At 44.1% G+C, this 21,009-nt stretch overlaps 1 protein-coding gene across 1 annotated transcript in view; it reads right to left on the reverse strand.

Moving 5' to 3' along the window:
- myo7aa (myosin VIIAa) overlaps window positions 1-21,009 on the reverse strand; it is a 184,608-nt gene that overhangs the window by 29,755 nt on the left and 133,844 nt on the right. Inside the window, exons 21-30 of the mRNA XM_070543727.1 lie at window positions 17,876-18,094; window positions 17,336-17,443; window positions 16,975-17,184; window positions 16,673-16,879; window positions 16,255-16,431; window positions 14,985-15,074; window positions 14,778-14,905; window positions 14,557-14,683; window positions 14,325-14,444; window positions 1,548-1,721 (exon numbers count right to left, since the gene is read on the reverse strand). Of these exons, the coding sequence (XP_070399828.1) occupies window positions 1,548-1,721; window positions 14,325-14,444; window positions 14,557-14,683; window positions 14,778-14,905; window positions 14,985-15,074; window positions 16,255-16,431; window positions 16,673-16,879; window positions 16,975-17,184; window positions 17,336-17,443; window positions 17,876-18,094 (1,560 nt within the window). The remainder of the gene's footprint in view (window positions 1-1,547; window positions 1,722-14,324; window positions 14,445-14,556; window positions 14,684-14,777; window positions 14,906-14,984; window positions 15,075-16,254; window positions 16,432-16,672; window positions 16,880-16,974; window positions 17,185-17,335; window positions 17,444-17,875; window positions 18,095-21,009) is intronic.

The raw sequence follows: 21,009 nt of genomic DNA on the forward strand, positions 1-21,009 counted from the left end.
TGGGCGGAGTCTCACAGCCGGAGTCTGAGGCAAACAGCAAGGATGTTGATGAGGATGTGGCAGATCCATCCTTCCTCATAGAAGAGTTGGGTCATGATGAGGTAGAGGATGAAGGCAGAGGTCCAGCTCCTCGGAGATCCAACAAGAGGAGTGGGCGGTGCCGTGCAGCTGACAGAGCCACTCCCCACTCCAAAATACATGTACGTTATTGCCAAATTACTAAAATAAGTATAAATTCAGATAGTCCAGGTTGTCCTGAAAAAAATGATACCCCATAAGGCAATATTTATTGTTTTTATTAGAAAATACAAAAGAAAAACCAAAATGAGTCAAAAATGGTGATTTACAGCCTGGACCCCAGAGGGCAAATATATTTTTTTAATTTGTTATTTGCTATATTTAGTCATATTTTTTATAAATGTAGTCTAGATTACCATTCTACATTTAAAAAAAACATTCGTCATAAATGTTTGTTGGTTTCACAGTAAAATAAACAACTTTTTTCCAATTCGGATTTTATGTTTTTGAGTGATTTAAGGTCTAATATGCAACCCCTTTATGTCCAAATATAAAAAATAAGTCCAGGTTGTGCTGAAAAGATTGATACCACATAAGGCAGTGGTTATGGTTTTTATTTTGGAAATACAAAGGAAAACTCTAAATTAGTCAAAAACAGCAAAATACACCCTGGACCCTAGAGGGTTAATGTTTTCTGTCTTTTATTTGTGCCTGAAGCGTTTGGCTGTGGATCGGGGCGCATCACCTGTTTTGTCCTCCGGTGACGCACCGATCACTGATGCGGCCGCCAAGCAGCGAGCACTCCGCTGTTTTAGCGGTCGGTAGATCTTTTAGAACTGCAGTTCAAAGGTAACTCATGAGGTGAATATATATGAACCCAGGTAGCAGTTTCTCTTTAGGACTGAGAGGAGATGCAGGAAGATAATAAACAGGCAGGACAGAAAAATAGTCAAATAAAAACAAGTTAGTTTTTGTACCTGCTGGTTGCAACAAACAGACACCATTGAAGGTAATCAGAAGTGAGGAACAGAAAATGAAATAATTATTTTAATGTTTAGAGCAGCAGGAACTCCGAGAGGCTGCAGGCGCATCAGTGAGTTTGCTGCCGCTGCGCAGGGGGAGGGGGGAGAGGGCTGAAGCAGGGGGAGGGGGAGAGGGCTGAAGCAGGGGGAGGGGGGAGAGGGCTGAAGCAGAAACTACCGTTGTTAAAAGAAATGTGTTTAACTTTGAAAATGTGGGCACAATTTTAATTGTCAAAAACTCCAGCAAACCATTAGTTCATTTTGCTCAAATAGAAATTGAGGCCTGCCTCTAATACTGGCCCTCCTTCCAATAAAGGCCTGGAGCTTGATGAGCTTGAGTCAAATACAGGCCCGGGTCTGTATTAGAGGATTTACGGTATCTCTGTGTGTGTGTGTGTGTGTGTGTGTGTGTGTGTGTGTGTGTGTGTGTGTGTGTGTGTGTGTGTGTGTGTGTGTGTGTGTGTGTGTGTGTGTGTGTGTTTGTGTGTGTGCATGTGTGTGTGTTACCTTATCAAACAGAGCGATGTACAATGAGAACCCGAACCGGTCCTTCAGATTGACCTTATCAGACAAGGCGCTGCAGAGCTCTCTAGCCGTGGTCGCCGAGTCAGTCAGCAGCGTTTTGGTCGTGCCGTCCATGAACGTCACTGGCAGCATGATGGGCTTCTTTGACTTGGTGGCCTGGTAATTTTAGGAGAGGCACTCAAATGCAGACAAGATCACGTCACTTCCATACCTTACCAGAATTATCTTTTATCCTGAAAATCACAACCTGTGCTTGGTGCTTTTGAGTAGCGAGACTGATGGATGAAGTGTGTGAATGATACTCTGTAGTGTAAAGCGCTTTGGTGTCCTCTGAATAAATGGACAAGTGTTTTTGTTATTTTCTGTATTAAGTCATGCATTCTCAGGATTAGAAATGTTGTAAGCTTCAGTTTCTGCTTTCTTCTCTGAATGGTTTCAGTCCTGGCTAACATTAGTCTAGCAGTTAGTCTGGACTGAAGAAGGTAACCTTGGCAATGAAATATTTATTAATTAAAGTTTTATTCATTATAATACAACACAAAACAGACAAAAAACAAAAACAGTGAGACACAGAAATAATCAAAAGCCCAGCACTACCCATGTAAGACTCCAGTCCCAGTTAGTACTCACGCTACTGTAACTAGTACACAGAAGACCATGAAACCAAACCAGAACTGCATGAAAGTGGAATCAGCGTGTATCGCCATATCCGCAGCTTCTGCATCCACATCTTGGGCTTTCTTTATTGTGTCAGTGGTTAGATTAAAATGTTTTTTCCTGCCATTCTAGCCTCTTTGTGGTTTCCCCCAAGCTGAACAGTTTTTTGCTGCGCCCACTGATTCCTTCTGAGGTGCAGACTGAATTTGTTTGTGTCCTGCAGACAGGTGCTCTCACTCAGCTGATGAGCTGATCAGACGAGAACTTCCTCTGTAGGGAGGATGGTGGTGTTCCTCAGCCTCCAGGGGGTGTCATTACTGACTGGCTGACTGATCTGACATTGTGACTTTGAGCCTGACACCTCCCACTCGAGCTCCTGGTTCTTGAACCCAAGGAGGTCACAACTGTTAAGCCCAAAGGTTATAGAGCAGAGGCTGATCTTACTATGGCGACTTTGGAATCTCTTTCACCATTGGTCCACTCTCTTCATCTCTTGCATCCCCAGTCACATTTTGCTCTTCTACAGGAAGCAAGACGACAATCCGCCTGATGTTTCTGTAAAGAACTGTAGCGGGGATCTGGGTGGGATGTTCTCCTTGAGTTATTGTCTCGTTTTACAAGTCTCAGAGGGAACTGGGTAACTTGGGAACGTTTTGACATTGACATCCCTCACAACCCCCTTCCTGTTGACACTGATCACCCTGGCAAGCCTATATTGGTTTCTCAAGGCATTCTGGTCTGCCACCCAAACAATGTCGCCAACTGCAACATTGCGTTCCATTGTGTGCCACTTACTTCTGACGAATAGGTTGGGTCCATCCAGTTGGCTCCATTTCTTCCAGAACCTGTTGACTTCTGCCTGAATCACTCTCCTCCTAAGCTATGCAGGGCTCTTTTCATGATCTGAACATCTGCTTCAGTGGCTCCCTTCCTGTGAGGCGAGTCTGCTGGGTGGATTGTCGAGCTCCGGTTTGTCCCATGTTTGGTGGCCTCATTCTCTAGTTCTGCCTTCTCTAACTGGTCCAGATACAGGTAAAGTTCCAATAGGGCAGGTTTGGCTCCCACCAAGTTCTTTCCAGGATCTGACCACAGTTTTGTAGAGTGTCCTCTCAAAGCTGTGAACCTTTGGTAGGCTAGCAGAAACTCTTCAGTTGACTGTGTTCCAACAACATCTGTGTGCATGGCCCTCGATGCCATACAGCAGAAGACAATGCCCCATACTTTCAGCATCACTCTTTCTAACTGCATCCTTTACTTCATACGGTCCAAATAGATCCAGTGTTGTGAATTCAAATGGTCTGGCCAGCTGTGCTCACTCCAGTGGAAGATCCCCCATAATTTGTTGGCATCTTCTAGCTCTAGCTTTTCTGCATAATACCCAGTTGTCCACAACTTTCTCAGCCAGCTTCCAGCCTCTCACAACCCAGGTCTTTTTCCTCATTTGTAGGAGAGTTCCTGCAATCACCTCATGATTTACCCTGTGAGCTTCCTGAGCTAGAAGTGTCGATATCCAGGCTTCATAAGGTCTCTCTCTCTCTCTCTCTCTCTCTCTCTCTCTCTCTCTCTCTCTCTCTCTCTCTCCCCCCTCTCCCCCCCCCCCTCTCTCTCTCTCTCTCTCTCTCTCTCTCTCTCAAGGATAGCTGAAGCTACACTGCTCCACCTGTGAGAGTAAAACTGTAAGGTTTGTCTTTGACACTCAGACATTAAGTCTGATTGCTTCACGGCCAGAGAGGACACGGGGAAAAATATAATATTAATATTAATTGTTTGTGTTGAAATAACAATCAGCAACATGTCCTCCTGACTAAACCTATGACAATCTTTTGTAATTCCTTTATAGTTTGTGGCTTACTCTATACCACTCAATCATTAGTCAGTTATTGTTCTTGAGTAACAACCAGGGATGCTGGAGAAGGCCTTGGTCCTCCAGGTCATGGTAGGGTTGTCACGGTGTGAAAATGTAACCTCACGGTTATTGTGACCAAAATTACCACGGTTTTCGGTATAATTGCGGTATTTTTTTAAACGTGTTACATTTTCAGACAACTAAATAAACCCTGTATATCAGGAAAATATTGTCCTCAGTTTGTGTCTAAATTTTGCCTAAAATGTGTTATTTTGTAATGATGTTGTTTATATGTTTACATTTTTCCCCTTTAGTCTTTAAAATACCAATATTTGCCCATAACTTCTTATTTTATGTCTGTTTGATGTCATCATTTTAAAAATATCAGATCAGATGATACTCAGTACTCAAGTAGCCTTCTAATCAGATACTTTTTTACCCTTACTTGAGTAATAAACCCTATATCAGGAAAATATCGTCCTCGGTTTGTGTCCTTCCAGTGAGCTTTGCAGATGTGGGAAAATGTCATCAGGCAGTAATCGTTGTTAAATTCATAATTATTCTCGGAGAGAGACCAACTCTTATCTGCCCCTGGGAGCCCCGTAATGCATAGCGTCATTTCAACATGGCGGTGTCCGCGACACGGTTTATATGCAGGTAGCGGCGCTGCGGCTGCTTTATATAGCGACTCGTTGCATTCTCCCTCAACCCAAATCCTCGGATCACGCATTTTAGCTAAAACGCTAACCTTAGCTTGGATTGCGTTGACTGTAGAGTTGTGGGTGATGGTCACGCAGATGTGTCATGAGATTTGAAGCGTTGCTGCCTTTCACAGACACTTTTTCTGCTCGTGCTGCAAACAGGATAGCCGTCTTCTATCAGCTGTCCCTCGGCATTCTTCAGATATCCAAAAGATGCCCGTACTTCCCACTTTGTCTTCTCTGAGGGATAAAAAATGTCCTGAGCGCTGCCGTCTCCTCCTTTGGCCATTATTTCAGCTTTAGCTTCAAGAAAGTTTTGGTTGTAAACAACAAAGTGCGCATGTGCCGCCGGCAACTTCAGCAGATGATACGGTGGCTGGTAAGGGTCACCGCGCCTACACCGCAGCCACGGTAATCCACCGAGATGAAATAGTTTTTTTAAAAACAAGGCGGTTATTATTATTGTCAACTTTTTTACCGGGGTTTACTGCTACACCGGTTACCGTGACAACCCTAGGTCATGGTAATCCAAAGTGCTTTCAAATGAAAGCAATTGGACTTGGTTGTTTTGTTGAAGACGTTCCACTTCTCATCTGAGGAGCTTTGTGCTGGAAAGGTGAAACCTGAGTCCTCCTCTCCTTTTTAAACATGGTTTTTCACGATTGACAGAGCTTCCTTTACTCCCAAACCATCCATCTTCTCTGTCCAAAATGTGTTCTTTGTCATCTTCAAAGATAGGTATTTTCTGCTTGTTAAGCAACAATAGAGAGCTACAGTTAATAAGCCTGACCCTCTCATCTTTTGTACGTTTTTGCTGTGTTTGTCTTCTAATTCCATTTTTGGTTCTTTTTTAAACACAGATAAGGTTTCTCTCTACCTTGTTGATGGGTTCATTTGTGGCTGCAAACATCCTCAGAGCTGACGCTGATGGTGGCGTCACTTCCTTCTCCGTTTATCTGCGGGCAGCAGAGGACGTTGTCGCCCTCTACTGCCCGCTCTCCCCTCTCTGACGATGCAGTCCAATGCGTGGTCCAGCGTGTAAACTCCGTCGTCCCTGTTCATGGTCCCACATCCACGTCTCCTTATCTCGATTGCTTCTTTTATCCATCTTTTGTATTTCTGTTGTTCGGTGTTTGTGATCCTTGTGTTGTTCCAGTCCATTACATGGTTTCTCTTGTGCAGTGATCTGTTACGGCTGACTGCTTTATTGTAATTTCTGCTTCTTCTTTTGCTGCTCTTGTGTGTTTTAGACTTGTTTCTTTCTCACACTCCTTTCTATGTTCTATTGTTTGTGTGTTGAGTTGGCGTCCGGGTTCTCCTATCTATGTTTTATTGCAGAGTTTACATGGGATTTGGTAGATGACTCCACATTTAAGTCCAGCTGATATTTTGTCTTTTGGGTGTACTAGTCTGTTTCTAACTGTTGTGTATGGTGTTGTTGGTGTGTTTATGTTGTGTTTTTTCATTGTTGCTCTTATTTTTTTCTGTTATGCCTCTGATGTATGGTAGGGTTATCACTGGTTCTGGTTCTTTGCTTAGGTTGTTCTTTCCTTTATGTTGTTGTTTGTTGTTTTCCTTTGTTTATTGCCCATGTCGGGTATCCGCAGGTCTTTAAAGCGTGTTGTCTGTGTTTGTCCTCTTGTTTACGGTCTCTCTCTTCTGTTACCATGTTTGCTCGGTGATATAATGTTCTGATTACTGACATGTTGTGTATGGTGGGGTGTTCTGATGTCCATGATAAATATGGGTCTGTGTGTGTTTATATTTAGGGTCCCGTCGGTCTGCCTGGTGATTTTCATATCCATAAATGCTATGCTGCCTTCTGTTTCTGACTCATATGTGAACTTTATGCTGCCCATGTCGTCAATGTTATCAAGTGTTGTGTTAGTGTTTCTGTTTGTCCTTTTGGTATGATTTCCAGTATGTCGTCTACGTAGCGTTTCCATAGTTTTATTTTGCAGTTTGGGGGGGCGGTGGCTATGGCTTTATGTTCCAGGTCTTCCATGAAAAACTGGCACAGGGTGGCTGATAACGGGTTACCCATGGCGAAGCCTTCCAGTTGTTTGTATATTGTGTTGTCGTATGTGAAGTAAGTGGAGTTAGCTACCAGTGCTATCAGTTGTGCTATGTCGTCTGCTGTGAGGTTTGTTGTTTTGTGTAAAGTCTTGTCCTGTCTGGTTCTGTTAACTACTATGTCTATGGTTTGTTGGGTTGGTGTTTTTGTGAACAGAGATGTGACGTCATGTGAGATGAGTATGTCGTTGTCTTCTATTGTAATCTCCTTTAGTTCTTTTGACAGTCCTATGCTGTTTTTGCCAGAGGTGGAAAGAGTACTAAAATTTCCTAATTAAGTACGAGTACCAATACTTTGATAATTTTTTACTCAAGTAAAAGTAAAAAGTATCGTAAACAAAATGTACTCAAAGTAAAAGTTACTTAGTTACATTTTTGTCAGTGTAAGGATGACTACATCTAAGTAGAGCTAAATCACAATGCCAGTTCACAATTCGCTCATGTGCGCGCGCACACACACACACACACACACACACACACACACACACACACACACACACACACACACACACACACACACACACACACACACACACACACACACACACACACACACACACGCACGCATGCACAGCTTGATGGAAGGATTTCTATCCAATCAGTGAGAACAGGACGTGCACATTGATTGGACGAGGTTTTTCTAGGATGGTAGGTTTCAATTGTGATTAAAATTATTTTTATTTTGAGAAAAAAATTATAATTTTTTAGATGCCATCAGTATGTGAGGTATCTCAACGTTCTCATGACAAAACTCTAACATGAGACTGTGCTCTAACCTGTCACATAACAAGCTAAATGAAAGTCAAACATTTCAGATGGACCGTATGACAGCTGCTAACGTTGGCCCTGCCCTACTTTACCTCTACATTACAGTTCCTTTATCCATGTCCATCCTAGAGCTCCTCTCTGACCTTCATGTTTATTCAGAGCAGCAGATTTTTTTTTTACCGTGTCCTGTCTGGCTGTGAAGCAAGCAGAATTCTTTATTCTTTATTCTGCTCTCGCCACTTATTCCACCTTCCTCAGGATCCACTGATTTCCCTCTTTCCTATTCACTCTCTTTCTTAACATTTTTCTTTTAAATCGCAATTGCTTATTCTTGCTCATTTTAAATATATTTTAAAGATTTTCTAAATGCTTTTTTATATTTTTACAATTTTTATATTTTTTGTTTTTGTGAAGCGCCTCGTGATTTTTATCTTGAGAGGCGCTATAGAAATTATATTTTCTTCTTCTTCTTCTTCAATTGATGTCTGAATGCTGGTAACAACCCTTACAGATTTACTCTCAGGTGGAGCATCAAAGCGTCTGCTTTTAATGTCACGCCTGATACTTAAAACTTTATTGTTATTGTTGTTGAATGCTTTGTAATTCTGACCAGACACGGAGACAGAGGTGAAAGAGAAAGGAAAAGAAAAGGTGGGGAGAGGGGGGGATCCACAAAAATAAACAATGAACAAGAGTCTGCTTCTAGACCTGCAGACAAAGACAAAAAAAAGGGACACAACAACAATACAACAAGATCTAGCTATCACTGCGTCAACTTGATGAAGAAATATATAATCAACATTGCTTAACTGAAGAATCACGATAATAAATCACAGTGCATTAAGTGCCCACCATAGTCTTAAGACAAGTGTTTAACGTGCCCAAGTCCATACTTTTGAGAGCACCATGTGAGCACCTGTGTGTGTACACGCGCTTGTTTATGTAAGGTTTCTCTATAGGAGCGTCCAACAGAGAGTGTGAGGGACCACAGATCCGCCCCCAAAGATGTGTAGGAGACGGGGGGAGCTCCAAGTCCCAGAGATCCAGGCGCTGCCCCAGAACACAGGAACCCCAAAGAGACTGCAACCAGAAAGGCCCCCGCCCCCCTCGAGAGGCACAGAGGATCGCCCCGGGGGGCCACAACCAGCAGCCGGCAGAGTCCCGGGAGACATCAGCGGCAAGCCCTCAGGCCCGCCCGCAGCCTCCCACCCCCTTGCCGGCCGAGCCCGGGACCCAGCGACCCGGGACCCAGCGACCCGGGACCCAGGGGCGACCACCCCCGCCGGGGACCCAGCAGAGCCCAGGGACCCAGACCCCACCAGGCAGCCACCGGGATCTAACAGGCAGATGCCAAAATCTTAAAACCCCCAGACCCGGTTGCCACGAACACTCAGGCAGACCAAGGCACAACCCCTCACACCAGGTGTGGCAGGGGGAGGGGGACAGAGATCTATATCATCAAAAGAAGTTCCAGGAGAGGGGAGGAGTCAAAGGCCCCACCTGACATATACAGTCATACACAAACACAGTCACACACTCCCTCCCTCATGCTCACACATGCACATACAACCCAAGACTTACAAAAAGGCACGCCGGACACCCACTCATGCTCCCCATACACACCCTATTCACTCTGATCCCGGTACTGCTGCACATGGGGTACAACCATCACCGGTAACCAGACTTTGACCCTTTCTGCTGGGGTGCTGATGAGCAGGCTCCCCCGCCCAACGCTGAGCACAGCAATCTACCACCCCAGACCCCAACCAGACGGCCAGATCTCCCTCCTAGCCTCCAGCCCCAGGAAGCCAAGCAACAACAGAGGTGGCTAAGACCCCTAGTCTCCCTCCGCCTGCTCTAATATAGTGTTGTGTGATCATGAGGTGTATTCCATGGCTGTGGTGAGTGGGCAGTACGGGCATCATCCGGCCTATGCCAGCTGATGCCACCGCACCACCCCACTTACTCCCTCAGCCATCAGTGTCTAAGTGCGGTTTAAAATTGGAAGTGGGCACCGGCACCCGGGAGGAGGCTGAAATATCCCCCTGCCAAATGCCGTTTAATGTGCTCACTCCCAAGGCCCTAAGTGTGTGTTTGTGTGGAATGTCGTCAGTGGAAGTGTTTAAGGTGCAAATAAAATTGGGGGGCAGGTTGCCACAGGAATGCGGAAATGGGGTCCATACCCGCACTCCCTGACTTGCCCACCCCCCAAGGTCCTATGTGCATGTTTGTGTGATGATGTGAGGGAGCAGGAGGAGAGAAACATGCAGGGATGGGGAGGAATGGCTGGTTGGGCTTAGCCCTCCAGGGAACCAGCTCCCCTACTGGCCCCAATAGGCACCTCTGTTGTCAAACTGCCACCCAGGTTATGGAGACCCCAGCCCATCCTGCCAGGGCCCAAAGCAGCAGCATTACAGTGCCTCACGGAGTCCGAGGGCACCAACCCAGCCCCACCCCAGCAGAATATCTATGCCCATCCCTGCATTTGCACAACTTCCAGAGTATATAAGACATGGGACATCCAGGTAAGGTTGGGTCCTCCCCCTCTCCTGTGATGGAACGGCAGAGGAGCCAAGGTCTACCTGAGGCCCCCAAACCCGGGCCAGGCACTGCTGCATGTTCCTGCCTTCTTCCCGGCAGCATACATGTCAGAACCCGACCCCCAAGGCCCCGCCCAGATCCCCACCCGGGGCCGGCCACCCCCAAACCCCGAGCCCCCAGGCCCCCACCCAGACCTGCCCAGGGGCAATGCAGCTGCCAGGCAGTGACCCATGGCTGCCGCCAAGATCCCCAAGGGGCCCCACTCACAACCACCAGCAGCCCACCCCCCGAGGCAACCCAAGCACCTCCAGAGTGGGGCAACGGCCCCCCAGTCCCAGACACCCCCAGTGAACCCACCTCCAGGGAACATCCGGATACTCCAAACTCAGACCCCACACCCCCACCCACACCATCCCGCAGGACAACATCAACGGCCCCCCACCCTCGCTATGTGATGGAACCGATCAAAGGAGCCCAGAGAGATTGATTTGAAGTGGAAGCAGAGGCTATATCAAGTGTAATTTGATCTAACAAAAGATTTCTATACTGGTTAATGCAGAGAGTTTCTCTATTTTTCCAATTCAAGAGGATAGTTTTCTTAGCGATGCATATGGCAGTCAGAACCACGTGAACCACAGATGTTTCAGTCGGGACATCGTCCAGTTTTCCCAGTAAACAAAGAGAGGGGGTGGTTGGGATATGACATTTCAGACATTTTGACAGATCCTCACATACTCTACCCCAAAATTCCTGGACAGGTGGACAGGACCACAGTGCATGAATGTAATTGTCAGGAATGTTGTTTGTGCAGTGTGTACAGGTGTCAGACGACACAAACCCCATCTTGAACATCCGATGACGTGTATTGTGTACTCTGTGTAGAATTTTGTACTGAATTAATTGTAAATTGGGGTGTCTGATCGTTTTAAAAGTTTTTAAACAAGTTTGGGACCAGAAGTTCTGGTCAAAGCTGACTGATAGATCCACCTCCCATTTTTCAATAGGGATTGCAATTTTATCGTCTATTTTGGACAGTGTCTTATATACTTTAGACAGTAGTTTGGGGTGTTTGAGATTATAAAAGTCTAATACCCTTGGTGGTGTTTGTAATTCTATTTTATTGAGCTTAAATTTTTGTTTGACTACAGATTTAATTTGGTGGTATTCTAAAAAGCTATTCTTATCCATTCCAAATTGGGAGACTATTTGATTAAATGGGATGAAGTCCAATCCTTCATATATGTGTTCCAGGTATAGGATTCCTTTGTTTTTCCAGTCCGGAAGCTTCATCGTTTTGTTATTTTGCAAAATATCAGGATTGTTCCAGATAGGTGTGCGTCTGCATGGTACTAGTGAAGACTGTCATTTTAAGATACTCCCACCATGCTGTCAGAGAGGTGCTGATACTAATACTTTTGAAGCCTTCATGTTTCCTTATGCTTGAGCTAATAGAGCAGCTGATTTTTAAAGTTAGCAGAGTTCATCCTTGGTAGTGGGTTCACTCACTCATTTAACCCTTCACCACTGAAATCAGTGTGTTCATTCCAATCCTCTTAAATAATCCTCCAATCATCCAACTGGAATCCTTGAGGGTCCCGTAACGTCCATCCTGTCAGAACAGGCCTTGGGAGCCCAGGTGTTACTAGAACTAACGGTGTCTCCTCACCAGCGTGAGCCTCCAAACTGTGAAGGTTGGTCTCCAAACATGAACTTTAAATTCATGCATTAATCTCCTCTTGTAACACTTTAACATGTTTTAAAAGGCTTGTATCATGATAAGTTGCACCTCCCAGACCCAAGATAAGATAAAACATTATCATAAACACTGCAGAGACGTCATTATTTATGAAATAAGTTATTTTCCTGAGCCGTTACTTCAGCCAAGATAGATGCATGGATTTGATGAAACCATGCTGTCTCATGCAGATCTATATGTGTAACACACACACACACACGCACGCACGCACGCACACACACACACACACACACACACACAATGACTAATTTAACTACACTGAACTGCTTTAGTAATAATTTAATCTCTTATTCTGGAGTAAAATAAAGAAACAAGCTAAATCATCACATATCTGCGGCATCAAGGAGCATCTTCTGAGTTCAAACACAGGGATGGAGCACAATGTTTACACCTGAACAGTATCAGGATGTTTTAACTCACAGAGGCCTGCAGGTCTTCTGTTTTATGAGCAGAGCGCTGATAATCTGCTTGTAGGAGCGCTTAACGTTGTTTTGCTGCTTCCGTGCGGAGCGGTGGGGAAACACAATTCAAACACGGAACCGGCTACCGAACCGAGCAGAATTCTGATGACGTCACACCGGTGCGCGAAGGTGCGGGATCCAACCCACAGGAGAGGAGGGAGAGAGGAGGTGAACAGCGAGTGGATCACAGGGACTGAACTGATGTTTTTGAGCAAAACTGTGGTAAAAATGGCCGTTTGTCCTCATTATCTACAATGTACCCCCACCCCCCCACGGGTTAGATGTGGTGCTCACGCAACTCTCTTTCTGTTCCGACGCTGCTACACGTAATATATTTAATTTATTAAGCCTATAATTTATTTTTACTCAGTAACGGATATGATTTAAAATGTAGCGAATTACATTTCTTTTTTAAAAACTTACTCAAGTAAAAGTAAAAGTACAGCGTTTAAAAACGACTTAAAAAGTATAAATTTACAAAAAAAGCTACTCAATTACAGTAACGTGAGTAAATGTAATTCGTTACTTTCCACCTCTGGTTTTTGCAGCGTTGGTCTGTGTTTCCTAATAACGGGCTGATGATTCTGCTGATATCTCTTGCCATGTTGTATGTTGGTGTGCCTATGCTGTCTGCTACTGGTCTAAGTGGTGTTTTGTTTGTGTATTTTTGGTGTTCCAGGGTTAGGGTTAGATTCTTGGTGTTATGTTCGCCGTGGGAATCCAGTGTTTGTACATTTTTTCTGTTATTTTGTCTTTTTCTTGTAGAGGCTTCAGTCATTTTTCATGTTTTTCTTAATGTTTTCTTTTGGGTCCTTTTTAAGTATTTCATAAGTATTTTTGTCCTCTAGCATCTGTTTCATCTGTTGTTTATATGTTCCTCTGTCCATTACCACTGTAGTTCTTCCTTTGCCTGCCGGTAGAATAATTATCTGTTCATGTTTGGATAAAGCTGTCATGGCTGATTGTTTTTTAATATCCCAACTACGTTATTTCTGAGTTCTGCTTTCTTTTCCTCATCTGTGATCTGTTGACATGCTAGTTCTGTTGCTACGATAAATTCATCACATGGTATTTCTTTTGGTGTGACTGCAAAGTTTAAACCTGTTTTTAATGCTTTCTTCTGCTTCTGTTAGTTCGTGTTGTGAAAGGTTACATACCCATGAGCTTTGTGTGGTTTTGTCTTTTCTCTTTTTCTTGTTGATGAGTTTGTTTAACTTCTTTATGTGTCTTTCTTTTACTTTTGTGAACTCTTTTTCCTGTTTTTCCATCATGTGTCCTTTAATGAGTTCCTCCGTTTTTTCATCTAGTTTGTAATTCCTTTTTAATCCAGGTGTCTTCGTTCCAGTTCGCTATCCACTTGCTTCTGATTGGTTGTGATGTTTCTTATCCTTTCTGTGGGTAGACCCTCTCATTTTCCAGTCAGAGCTGACAAATCTCCTTGGATGAGAAGTTTTCACGAAACCAAAGATGTCAATTAGCCTGGATTGAAATAACTAGAGACGTCACCTTAATGTCTCAAACAGCAAAAGCTCTCCAAGTTTGAATGTAAAAACAAAACAAGTTCAAAATGTACAAACATTTGATTCAGTTTGAAAGCAGAAAAAACTGACTTGTCTTCAAAGCTTTTCTGTTTTTTAAGTGTTTTTGTTTTTTTATCACTTTCAAGGAAGAGTTGTGAAAAAAGGTCACATGACTTCCGGCTAGAGGATAACTTCCAGTACGGAGTAGAGGTCTGCATTTGGGATTTTAAATCAAGCTTGTTTTAGCTACAAGTTCTGTTGGCTTAGCTCAGCATCACTGCTTGTTTCTGTTTCAGGCGCTTCTCTACATTTCAAAAGCAGCTAAATGGAAAAGGACAAAACATTTAAAATAAAATAACGATTTATTTAAATTTCTATCAATCGTTGTTCCACCATGTGTGATCCTTCCGTTCCGTTGCTTAACCAGAAAGCGTACCTGAAGCTCTAACCAGGAGGGAGGCTGGGTTCTTGTCCCATTCACAAACGTTCGTCTCAGCCTCTCCTCGCAGTACGGAGCGTAACCCGGAGGCCCACTTCTGATGAAATTCCTCAGGTACTAAAATCAAAAATTAACCAAAGAAGTTTTACTAACCACGAAAGCTAAACCAAAATAACTCATACGATCTTTTCTGCGGCTGTGTTTTATCTGAGATCTCAGACGATCTGACCTTCAGGAACTTGTCTGATGGGGCGAAGCAGCCCACACACAACGAGATGAGGATCCAGCCGCGAGCATGGGAACTTTTAGAAGGGTTCTGGCTCAGCTGCTTGCAGATTTGACAGTAGATCTCATCTCTAAAACATGTTTACACAATATTAGAGGAAACAAAAGCTATAAGGGTTTGTTTGAGTCATTATTTCTTTTCATTCAACATGACAGCAACTCCACCTCAGTCCTGGTCTCAGGATGCCGTTGCCAACTATGAAGTGGAGCTTCTCCAGGTTGGAAGTTGGTCGATCTTCCAACATACTGTTGCCATGGAGACTGTACTCCCCATCATTGAGGCGCTTGGTGACCTGAAATGTATCGGAGAGGAAGTGTTATTGTCTCTACACGTCTGGAAGGAGTGCATCCTTCTCCCTGTTTCTCGCTCACCTCCTCTGTGATTTTGGATTTCTTCTTTAAGGTGAGAGAAACTAGTTTGTGTCGGACGCTGTTTTTCTTCTGGTTCTCAGAGCGAGGCATCTGCAACACGGGTTTATAGCATGTGAACAACGGGAGGTCACTAATAATACACTTCTGATGTAACTCCAACCCTCACCCTTGCCTCAGCTAGACTTCTGATGAGGATCAAAAAGAGAGATCATATCTCTCCTGTCTTAGCTTCCCTATACCGGCTGCCTGTTAGACTCAGAATAGATTTTAAGATCCTCCTGATCACATTAAGAGCTCTTAACCTCTTGAACCCTAGGCCTTTTTTGAGATGGCTGCTCAAACATGACATGCCCACACTTGAATGAGTATTTATCTTTAACTAAAAGCTCTATTTGATTGCTTGTGGTCTCATTTTAAAGTAAAATAAACGATGTTCTGCTGAGCTGTGGTGGCCTCATGGAGGGGGCCATCGTCTAGCACACTGCTGCTAACCACTTAAACATTCTCCCTCTCCTGATAATAACTTTTTACTCTCTTTGACGTTGGATGTGCTACTACTAGTTTACCCGTTTAATTATAGATCCACTAGGATAAATACAATAAAGTTTATCTTTCACCACATAGAATATTTACTAAGAAATCACAACATAACTATAGACACACTACTTGTCTTTGTGCGTGCGTGCGTGTGTGTGTGTGTGTGTGTGTGTGTGTGTGTGCGTGTGTGTGTGTGTGTGTGTGTGTGTGTGTGTGTGTGTGTGTGTGTGTGTGTGTGTGCGTGTGTGTGTGTGTGTGTGTGTGTGCGTGTGTGTGTGTGTGCGTGCGTGTGTGTGTGTGTGCGTGTGTGCGTGTGCGTGTGCGTGCGTGCGTGCGTGCGTGCGTGCGTGCGTGCGTGTGTGTGTGTGTGTGTGTGTCGTGGAGGATGGCTGCTTATACTGAGCCAGGATTCTCTGGAGGTTTCTTCCTGTTAAAAGAGAGTTTTCCTCTCCACTGTCGCTGCATGCTTGCTTAGTATGAGGATTGCTGTAAAGACTCTGACACGAGTCAGTGACTCTATGTGACCTGCTGGGTTCCTTACATAGGAAACTTGTTACTGATTGGCTTAATGACCCGACCTGTGTTGTTTACTGTGTGCAGGTCCTTGAGACGACTCTGGTCCTGATTTGGAGTTTTATAAATAAACTTGAACTGAATTGAATCAAATCCCCCCCCCCCCACCCCCCCCACCCCCACCGTCCCCTCATTTCCTCACCTCACCACCCCCCCTCACCTCCCTCTCCTCTTGCAGTGCCTGCAGCTCCCTCTTGTAGGTCTTCTTTCCCAGAGTCTCGTAGATCTTGGTCATGACGGGGATCTTCTCGCTCCCATCGCTGATAGCTGTGTGGTACTTGGGTTCTGGTAGATCTCCCATAAATCTCAGAACCGTGATCCAAACAGCCAGAGCAGCCTGAGAAGGAACCAAGTTAAGCAGTCATCCTTTTGTCCATCTCCAGAACCTCTGTGCTGAGGGAATCTGCTGCTGATGGTTAATATTTAGACGTTTGGAAGTTCTGGTAAAAGTTCTGAACCTCCAGCAGCGAACAGAATCACAATGTGCAGAACTAATTATGTCCCACTCCCAGCAGGACCTGAAACACCTTCACAGGTAAGAGCTGCTCAGAGGAGCCAAGCATCACAGGGTGACCTACCAGCTGGTCTCCTTCATCGTCGTGGAACAGCAGTGGCTGTTTGAGAGGTCTTCGGACATACGTGTTTGTGCTGCTGCCCTGGAAGTAGGTTGCAGCAAACTTAGGAAACTTGTACTCTGATAAATCCTCCTCTTCATCATCTTCAGGAAGAGGAAGAGCCTCGTCTAGATCCTCCTCCATCAGCTCACGATGAGTGTGCTCCAGGTCCTGCAGAGAAAATTCACCATCAAATCAAAGCTCTGAAGCTTCAAGTGATGCTTGTTACCTTCATTCTAGCCAGAGGAAACGATCCATCATCTCACCTCAAAGCCAGCAGGCGCTTGTCCTTCCTGACCTGGTAAAGAACTCGTCGTTCCCAGGAATCCAAACATCTTGTCTACCATGTCAGAGTCATTGACGGGCTCCAATCGGGCCTTCTCCATCTCTTCAACCATCTCCTTTTTTTTCCGAGCTTCCTCCTTCTCCTTCTTCTCCCTCTCAGCATCTTCTTTAGCCAGCTTGGCCAGCCACTCCTAACACGTTTAAAACCAACCAGCTGCTGAGTCATGTGACGGCTAGCCCACACAAAATCTAAACTCTGCAGAGTTACTAGTAACCAAAAACACACAATTACAGACTAGAACAATAAACCCAAAGCTCAAATGTTTTTATGCTGATGATCACCTGGTGTTTCCGTTCAGCTTCAGCTTTCGCTTTCTTGGCAGACATCTGATTCCTCAGCTTGACCTCCTCAGCCAGACGCATCTTCTCAGCCTCCAGCCTCCGGTGGTACTGAGAGCCAGAAAAGGAGCGTACTCATAAAACCTAGTCAAGAGCAGCTGGGGGTTGCTGTTTATAATCCTTGTTCTTGGGTAACTTTATACTATTGGTTATTTGTGGGTTTACCTTTAGAAGTCAGCCAGGAAGAACTGTGGGCCTTTGTTCTACACTTATAGGGTCTGGTACAGGACCAGCATGTACTGGTCGGGCCTATGTTTTTACCAGATCCACTGGTGGACTACAGTGGGTATTTATCAAGCTAACATCTCATTTAAAATAAGAATAATTATGTGTGTCAGTGTGAACAAATCTGTTTTCAGGAACAGAACTTGTGTCCAGGTTGGATTGTAAATCTAAGAACACAACAGTAGCAGAGGTCTGCTGCATAAAACTTTTATAATATCGCCGAAGTAAGACATAAACAGCGCTGCTCCGGGTGTTCACCTCTCCCTTTAGTCTTCTGTACAGACGACGAGCGATCATGCCCCTGGTGTAGGCCTGGATGGTGATCACAGCCCACAGCCGGTGCCTGAACGCCCCACGCACCAAGAAGCCCCGACAGCGACCCTGGAAGCCTGTGATTCGCTGACGAGCCACATGATATGATGCACATAACTTCCTGGAACGAACCAGAGCCTGAAGGCGAGAGAATCCGGCTCGCATCTGTAGGGAAAAAGATCGGGAAGACAACATGTTTACTGTTTTTCTGATGTAGTGGTGTGCATCTCTACCTGCCTCACGATTCGATCCGATTCCGATTATCTACCTAACGATTCGATTTGAGACTGAAATGCATCACGATTCTTCACACAAAAATTTTCATTACTTAATAAAAGCAGTAGAATAGTTTTCAATTTCTTTTTGATTTCGAAATCCCTGAAAAACAGAACATTCATCTATTCACTATAGTGAGCAATAATGTTTAAAGTGTGCTGCCTATAATTACTTAAATAATATAAGAAATAATGTTTTCGGTAGAGCAGCTTTAAGATAGAATATTACTGAACTTAAACATAGTAAACAAATACTGTGTTAAGTGATTCATTCACATCCAGGATCCCAAAACCCAAATTAGCCCAGACATCCGATTTAAATGTAACGGGTACATCTTTGATTACTGGTAATGTTGGCCCTGTGTCCCTGTCCAATTGCTTCTAGGACAACGCAGTGCACATGTCATTGCAACTCTGCCCCCAGAAGTAAAACCTCAAAATTTTATTGTCCTGCATAGACATAGACCAGGGGTCGGCAACCTGTTCCCATCAAAGAGCCATTATTACCCGTTTCCCACAGTAAAGAAAACACCGCAGCAGCCGCGGCGTTATGGGCGGGGCCTACCCTCAGACAGCAGCCGGTACCGGTCGCTCGTGTACGTCAAAGTTATCTTTCATAAGAAGATAATCAATAAAACGATTTATATAAAGTGGATCCAGAAGTTGTAGCCCGTCTCTGCTACAATATTTAGATATTTTTCACCCTGTTGGTGGTTTTACTGAGCAGGTGCCTCTTTTGTCACACGTTTCTTTTTAAAACATGTTTAGACTGTTCAGAATACAAATCCAGGCTCTGTCACGTTTGATTGTTGTAATTAAACTTTGTAGGTGGGGAAGGTCAGAAAAGGGTCCGATCATTTTGTTTTTCCCTCATTTACAGCGACGGAGATAACGCTGCAGTGCGCCTGGCTCTGGTGGTAATCAAGTTTAATTTTATCTATTTTCACAAGAAAACATAACAGTTAAAAGCAGGGCTTGTGTTGACCGGACAGTTCCCGTTTTTGACTATTTATTTTGACGGAGAAAGAATAGAAAGACCCCGACCAATGCAGACGAACTGACATTTTATTCGTTTCGCACATCGCAGATGTAGCTAAATCACTTAAGAAAAGATTCCCATCTGAGCATCTGAGCTGGACACCGCTCAGCGCAGCTCGCTGTCAGCGCGTACGTACGACGCACAGTGAGCTGAAGATGTGGAGATGGACTTGGAGCACGTCGCAGAACCAGGGTGCATGCAGGAAGATTCCTCCGACTGAAGCGAGACTTGTCACTTAGAAAATGTTCCCTGATTATGAAACTTTGGCTGAATAGTGCTTGTTCCTGTCTCCAATGTGGCGACACATCCAGGAGCCGTCTGAGGAGAATCCCAGAATCTCACATCCTCGTCAGCTCAGGAAGCGCCGATATGATTACGCACAAGCATGACGCGTATACCCGGTCTCACAGTAAGACCAGGTTGGACCTGTTCAGGTTTACGCAGACAATCTTTACATTTAGAATTAGCTTACAGATGTAAAATTAATGCAGTAAAATATAAAGCTTTTTATTTAAATATCCATTCATTATTTTACAAACACAGAGAGCCGCATCAGATGGATGGAAGAGCCGTATGCGGCTCCAGAGCCGCGGTTGCCGACCCCTGACATAGACATAGGGAGAGAATCTCATTATGTCACGTTGCTGCATCGATGCAGAATCATGCACGGCTGAATCGCGATGCATCTTAGAATGCATCTTTTGTAATGATCTTAGTGATCATTGCGTTGTTGCAGTATGTAACGATGTCAAGATACCAAAATGTAAGCCACGTATAATTTGTAAGAGGAATCTTAAACATTTTAATGAACAGGCTTTTCATCATGATTTATCAGCAGTTAAATGGGGAGATATAGATTTATTGCCAGACGTGGAGCTGGCTTGGACTTTGTTTAGAGAAAGTTTTATGCAAATTGTAAATCGACATGCTCCATTAAAAAAATGTAGGATTAAGGGCTGTGAAAATCCTTGGTTTTCACCAGAATTGGCAAACATGATACATGAACGAAATAGAGCTTGGGACAAGGCTGACTGGTCTGTTTTCAGGCAGCTGAGAAATAAATGTACTTCCCTGATCAAAAAGGCAAAATCTGAATATTTTCTATCAGTCACCACAGAAAATCTTAAAGATCCTCAGAGATTCAGGAAAGTGATCAAGTCTTTTGCTGTGGAAAAGATCTCTCAGGCTCTTCCTACATTTGTTCTTAGAGATTCAGTTCCAGTTTACAACAGACTCGAAATCTTAAATTGTTTTAACGAACATTTTCTTTCGGGGGTTCCCTGTTTAATTTTGTAGGAACCCCTTTGATAAAATCTGGCATAATGCCCCCAAATTTTTCTGGAGCTCCTTTTAACTTTAAACGTTTTACAGTGCATGAACTTCATAAAGCTTTAAAAACCATAGATCACAGAAAGCCACCTGGACCTGATTTTATAGAACCTTATTTTTTAAAGATGGCAGCGGATTATGAGGCAGAGCCACTTTCAATTCTTTTTAATCTTTCAATTAACTCCAAAGAAATTCCATCACAGCGGAAGTTGGCATATGTTTTACCATTATTAAAAGGAGGAGATCCAGCAGTTTTGACAAATTATAGGCCAATATCAAATTTAAGCGTGCTTTCCAAGATAATGGAGTCACTTGTCAGCTAAAAGAGTTTTTGTCTATTAATGAAATCCTCTCGAAATGTCAATCGGGTTTTAGAAAAGGGTAGAGCACTACTACAGCTGTTATGAAGGTGGTAAATGATATTATAGTAGCACTTG

Source organism: Nothobranchius furzeri, chromosome 13, assembly GCF_043380555.1.
Source record: "Nothobranchius furzeri strain GRZ-AD chromosome 13, NfurGRZ-RIMD1, whole genome shotgun sequence".
Taxonomy (NCBI): Eukaryota; Metazoa; Chordata; class Actinopteri; order Cyprinodontiformes; family Nothobranchiidae; genus Nothobranchius; species Nothobranchius furzeri.